We start from the raw sequence: 6,000 nt of genomic DNA on the forward strand, positions 1-6,000 counted from the left end.
AGAACCTAAATTAACATCAATTGGCGGAAACCTTTCTCTCTCGGAGATAAATCAAGTAATGAAATGACACGCTGAGCTCTCTCCAGTCCAGTCGTTCAGAAAAACAGAAGTTAATGGCATTATTGTAATGGGTAATGACGCCGAACAGCGTGTGGATGAGACGCGGAGGGGCACCGCAATTGTATATATAAATTATTACTCGGTAAACGCCAGTTGTCAACCAAGGGCAGAGGAAAATATCTGCTTGTTGTTAGCAGGGGCAAATGATGCGCTTTATTTCCCAAATGGAGCAGGTGTTTGCAAAGCAGATTATTAAGAGCTGGCAAGAAGGGTTCGATTCATAGACACCGAGGTCACGATTAGAACGGGCTGAACCCTCCATAAAACATATTATACCCTCAGCATGGGTCAATGAAACCAACACCAGCCCTTGTCCTCTCCATCTTTCTTTCTTACCCTTTTAAATTATTGTAATAAAATGGTATTCGTCACCTGTCAATCAATTTAAGTGGTTGGATGGCAAAAAAAATAATTCAGCGGAGGGGCAACTAAGCAGAAGGTGGGACATTATTGTGGAAGCCCACCACCTCTACGTAGATGAAGTGCTCAACCAGGTCAGGACTGACCATGCATGTTATGCTCCTGTAATCTGCGGCCGGGCATATCCAGCTGGTGGCCACTGGAGCGGCTGATCAGTTGTCTATGGAGCGATGTTGGCCAAGCGGCCCACTGAGTGTTTGCCCAGTGTCCAACATGGCGCACAACATTGCCCATCTGCAACTCATCACACCTGTCTGTGACTTCAAGGTTTCCATTCATTGTGAGGAGGAAAATACTTTGTAGAAAGCCCCCAACGGGTTAAAGCAGTAAATTGGACCGGCTCACAGACGCTCCCTTCCCATAAACTGGCACACATCCCTATTACGCCGGATTAATTTTAATCTCAGTGATAGGTAATGCTGCGTGAACCAGCATGAGTCCGACTCAATGGACTGTACACATCGCATCCTCTTGCAGCTGGAATAAGCGGGTATCCTCTGTTCCTTAGCGACAGAATAAAAGAAGCCATTAATTACGGAGAAAAAAAAAAAAGACGCCAGCCGAGCGAATCGAATCAGAGACGACGGCGTGATGGTGTCCAGGACTGTAAAAGCAAAACGCACCATGAATGTTCACAAAGAGAGCCGAAGCAGCCCACACAGGAGAACGTAGATGGCCTCGTAAGGCTCTTTGGGGGAATCATGGTTGGGGAGGAAAAAGGGGGGGGGGGGAAGAACGTTAATGCGCGTCCCGCCATTCACTCACTACTTACTCTAGGGTCAGCACACTTCACCTTCAGCTTCTCCACCATATCACCCATAGCCAGCTTCAGGTCAACTGCTTTTCTGTTCTAGGGAAAGGATGCCAGAGGTCACTAAAGCATAAGAGACGTTAAGCGGCAGGGTAAGGCTGAAAGCCGGCAGGGTGCCGCGCAAGTTACGGTAACCCCAATCTGAGCTCCACCTGTCCCTGGAACACATACAACGCACCTTAAATTTTTATTTATAATTAGGCATTATTGTACAATTTTACGATATAGAAAATATTAATGAGATTTTATTAAATATCTAAGAAAAGGTTAAAATATTTTAAAAATATACAATAGAAATACACAGTTTTCCTATATACTAGTATATAGCTTTTACTTTAAGTGGCTGTTCTATTTTAAATCGTATAATTCTTCATTTTTCCCCTATGTAATTATCTATAATCTCCCCACCCCCGTTCCTTTACGATGCTGAAGCCCCTCCATTATCTTGCTTTAAAAGGGTAACATAATGACATGAAACAAGAATAGCTTACTTACAGAGAACCTTTCAAACCAGCAGAGATACCCTGGAACTGGGGAGTAACACACATGCCACACATAACACGTAACATACATACCGGGCTCCCATACCTCCCAACTGTCTCACTTTTAGTCGGAGGGCCCTGATTTTCAGGCACTGTCCCGCTATCCCAGGTAGCTTCTCCTCTGTCCTGCTTTTGTGGGATCATGGGTCAGTTGGGGAGATCCTCTAAGGTCAGTAACCCCAACATATCCCCAAGTGTCTTCATTTGCACAACCTGAAATGTTGGGGGATATGGCTTCCATTGGCAGATAGTATTGGCAGGAAGACCAAAAAGATGGCGGACTGAGGATGATATGTCGTAGGTGCATGGCACCAAGCGCTCAGTAACCAAGGCACCCAGTGGGGTGGGGTGGCAGCGGCACGTAGAGTATGAGCTGTAGTGAAGGCAGGCCACTGAAGAAGTAGGAAGAAATGGGAACTGTAGGAACTGCGGTGATGGTGTAAGAGAATGAGAGTGAGTGTATGTATGTGCAAGTGCATGAGTATGAGTGGAAATGTATGGTGTTGGAAAGTGGGTGTATGTATGGTGTTAGAATGGTGTTGCTGTATGGCATTAGAGTGTGCATGTGTTAGTGTGTGGTGTTAGCATTTGTGTGAGAGCATATAGTGTTAGCATGTATGTATGTATGCATGGTGTACATATGAGTGTGTGGCAGCATATGGTGGTGTTGTGTGTGTTAGAGTATGTTGTTAGCTTGAGTGTGTTTGGTGCAGGCATGTGTGTTAATGTATGGTGTTATCATGAGTTTGTGTGTTAGTATGAATAGTGTGAGCATGTGGGTTGTTGTTAGCATGAGTGTGTGTCAGAATATGGAGTGTCAGGGGCTAAGTGTGAGTTTTTTTATGGAGTTTGCAGGGCTGCGTGTTAGTATGTTCATGTGTTTTAGTTACAGGCAAGGGGGCCACGGAATAAATACCACACTCAGGTACCACTAATCCCTGGTAACGCAACTCACACATTCTTTTTTCTGATAGGCTCTCTGAAACTCATTTTTTCCTGAAAACAATAAATTATTCAAACGTAAATCATTCAAAGTCCACCATCGCCTAAGATAAACTTTCCACCAAGGTGGACTCACAATATCATATTCAACAGTGTTTCTGGTATTCACCAATCTTTCAACCTGACCCGAGTTGGGTCCTTGTGACTTCACTGGCCATGGTGGCTCTACAGAAGAACTTTGTGGGTACTCCTTGCTCCAAATAGTCTTTGAGTTCTTCTTACGACTGGCTGCAATGGACGTCTTTAAATCTCATTATCATTTAATGCAGTCTAAGGTACAGAGGAACCCAACCAAGATAATGTTAATTCAGATTAAAACTGGTTCAACTAAACTTCTAGTGATCAGGTGCCCCGTCTCCGGTAAAGAGGGACCCAGACAATTTCAGCTACCAGGCTGAGCCCCTTTTGATGTCACTTTCAACAATCCCCATCTCAGACGCTCTCAGACGCTCTCAGAACGAATGACATTTATTAATTATACTCTCGCTTCTCCAAGACTGACTTTTAGTGTCACGAAGACGGAACGCCCAGTTATTTCGGAAGATTCTTTTGCAAGAACTTTCAGAATTATTTTCTATCATTGGGTTTTTAGCCTCCTTATCAGTTAATTTCCTATGAAATATGTATTTCGACGACCGATCCTCACGTATCAAGAGCCCCGCTTACCTTCATTTGCTGGTAGGCCTCGTTGAGGGTTATGAGTTGGTGCTGTCGGTGGTCCCCGGCCACCGCACACAGCACACAGATAATCTTCTCGTCCTCTCTACAGTACAGCGTGAGCTCCTGGTTGTGTAGAGGACACTTCTTCTTCTCAGATTCCTCGTTTTCCTTCTTATCGTCCCCTGGCTCCTCTGCCGATGCTGTCAGCTTTTCTGCCGATGCTGTCGGCTCCTCTGTCGCTGCTGTCGGCTCCGCGGGGGAGGGTTGCAAGAATCCCCTGACCCTGTGTCCTGCGAACCTCTCTGCGTGTTTGTTGGCGTGAAACTCACAGTACGAGAAACCACAGTCATCGCAGAATACCAGAGCTTCACATGCCTCATCGGGCTCGCAAGCGTCACACGTTCCGTCAGTGGGAAGTTGGGTGGCGTCCTCCGGAGCGAGAGCCATCCTAACAAGCCCTTACCCCTAACTTCTTGGTTTGCCTTCACTTCCAGAAGCTCTACAAAGACCTACAGAGCTGTAGACTCTGGCTGTCCCCTTTCCACGCGTGATGTCTCTTCCCGACCTTCTCTCGTCTACTTGGACCCAGCTAATCTTGTCCACCTGTCTCCGCACCTTGTTTTAGACCTCCTCGTTCACTTGCTGATAGGCTGTTCACCACTTCCTTGTAGCCTCCTTGCCGTGTGCATGGAAACCTCGTTGTCCTCCCCTCGGCCAGCTTGCCCTCTCGTCTTATTTAGGTCTCGGCTGTGCAGCTGATCCTTTTGTGACTTTGTCGGTCTGAACAATCAGGATTTAAGAGCCTCCCTTCTCCCTCCCTGCGAGGAGAGGCTCTCGCTTTCCTTTTGCACGCTGCCTTGTTTTCCTTCCTGAGTCAGCAGCAGCACAGGAAATGAAACGTTTGCTCCCAGCGACGGTCTCTTTACTTTCAAAACGATGTAAGCAGGGCGTCTCGCGGCTCTTTATCTACTAACCTTACAGCTCAATAGAAATGCTGCGTGTCCTTAAAGAGGGACTTATGAGACCTTTAATAAAAAGAGCCTAAAAACTGCCTATGTCATCATTATTATTATAAATATTCAGCCCTGCTTTACAGCAGGTGAACGCACAAGAAACGTATGACATTTACTGCTGTAAAGACTCAAACCTTAATCAGCCGTTGGTCTCGTCTCAGATGCAGGAGCCGTATGCCTATCCCATGCATGTTTAATACCCTCGATGTATTACCCTCTACCATTTCTGCTGGGAGGCTGTTCCACTTATCTTCCCCCTTCTCAGTAAAGTAAAACTTTGTTACTGTTTTTAGATGATGACATTTCTTCTTCTTTAAAATAAACATCCTGCTGTACTTTGTTACTTTGTTAATACTTTAAGTATCGTTTATAGTGTAACGGAGGTTCTTCCTTCTCTGCTTAGACAAATATTTTGTAGCTCCCAAGTGAATTGCAAAGCCAAATGATTGGTGAATAACAAAGAGTTAACCAAAAATGATGTCATAAACATGACTTCAATGGGTGTTGGGTGTATTCGCAGCCTGCAGCGCTTCCCCTAAACCTGATTTACCGCTTTAGTGCATTTGTAGATAGATAAGGAGATAAAAAAAAAGCAAGAACAAAAGCTTAGGAATTTATCGGGGGAGGGGGGGGGGTAAATTGAGCAGCAAATTTGCGGCCACATTTAATATCCAATTACATGAGATTTTATTATTCCAGCCAGCCGATGCACTTTAGTGGGACTATCCTGTTAAAACTGGGACACTTGGGCGGTATCGTTGTAGGAAAAATGTTCTAGGCTCAAGAAACAGATCAGATAAAATAATAATAATAATAATAATAATAAAATAATAATAATAATAATAATAATAATAAAATAATAATAATAAAATAATAATTGAAAAAAAATTTTTTTTTACTTGGCAGGCTGACTAGAAGTTGGTAAAATGAAAAGCGTACCGCCCCTTTAAGAGATTATTTGGCATTTTGACAGCTGTATAAAGGTATAAAACGTTAAAAAAAAAAAAAAAGTCAGATTAAGCGGCGCATGCATTCCCGCAATCATCATTATAAACCGTTCTCGGGTTAATTGTGCATCCAAATGCGATTGCATCTGCCGGGGCACAAACATTTCGCAGCTGCCTCTGTATCGCTGCGGAGAGACAGGTAACCGAGGAGTTTATTTCAGGAAACCTCCGGTCTCTGGAATTTAACACTTTCCACCCCAAAAAACCATATGACCAAATATGGATATATTTGTTTTAAGGAGAATAACTGATTTGTGTATACTAATTGGGATCTAACCGTAGCATTGTAGTTATGCACAGAATGAGGTGTCTGAGGATTATGGGAGTTGTAGTTCAGTGGGGTTTTTTTTGTCATTTCACATGGAACCGAAGAAAGTGAGTTGGAGCGGAGAGCCGCGCTGCGATCTGCAGACCCCCCCCCCATT

The 6,000-nt window shown here is 44.3% G+C and overlaps 1 protein-coding gene across 1 annotated transcript in view; it reads right to left on the reverse strand.

The window, feature by feature from the left end:
• The window catches only part of LOC149280179 (tripartite motif-containing protein 44-like), a 54,293-nt gene extending 50,291 nt beyond the window's left edge, over positions 1-4,002 (reverse strand). Inside the window, exons 1-2 of the mRNA XM_089500748.1 lie at positions 3,562-4,002; positions 1,313-1,390 (exon numbers count right to left, since the gene is read on the reverse strand). Of these exons, the coding sequence (XP_089356874.1) occupies positions 1,313-1,390; positions 3,562-4,002 (519 nt within the window). The remainder of the gene's footprint in view (positions 1-1,312; positions 1,391-3,561) is intronic.
• Positions 4,003-6,000: the final 1,998 nt, after the last annotated feature.

This window comes from Sceloporus occidentalis, unplaced genomic scaffold (genome assembly GCF_023333645.1).
Source record: "Sceloporus occidentalis isolate IW3139 unplaced genomic scaffold, rSceOcc1.0.p SCAF_158, whole genome shotgun sequence".
NCBI classification, from domain to species: Eukaryota; Metazoa; Chordata; class Lepidosauria; order Squamata; family Phrynosomatidae; genus Sceloporus; species Sceloporus occidentalis.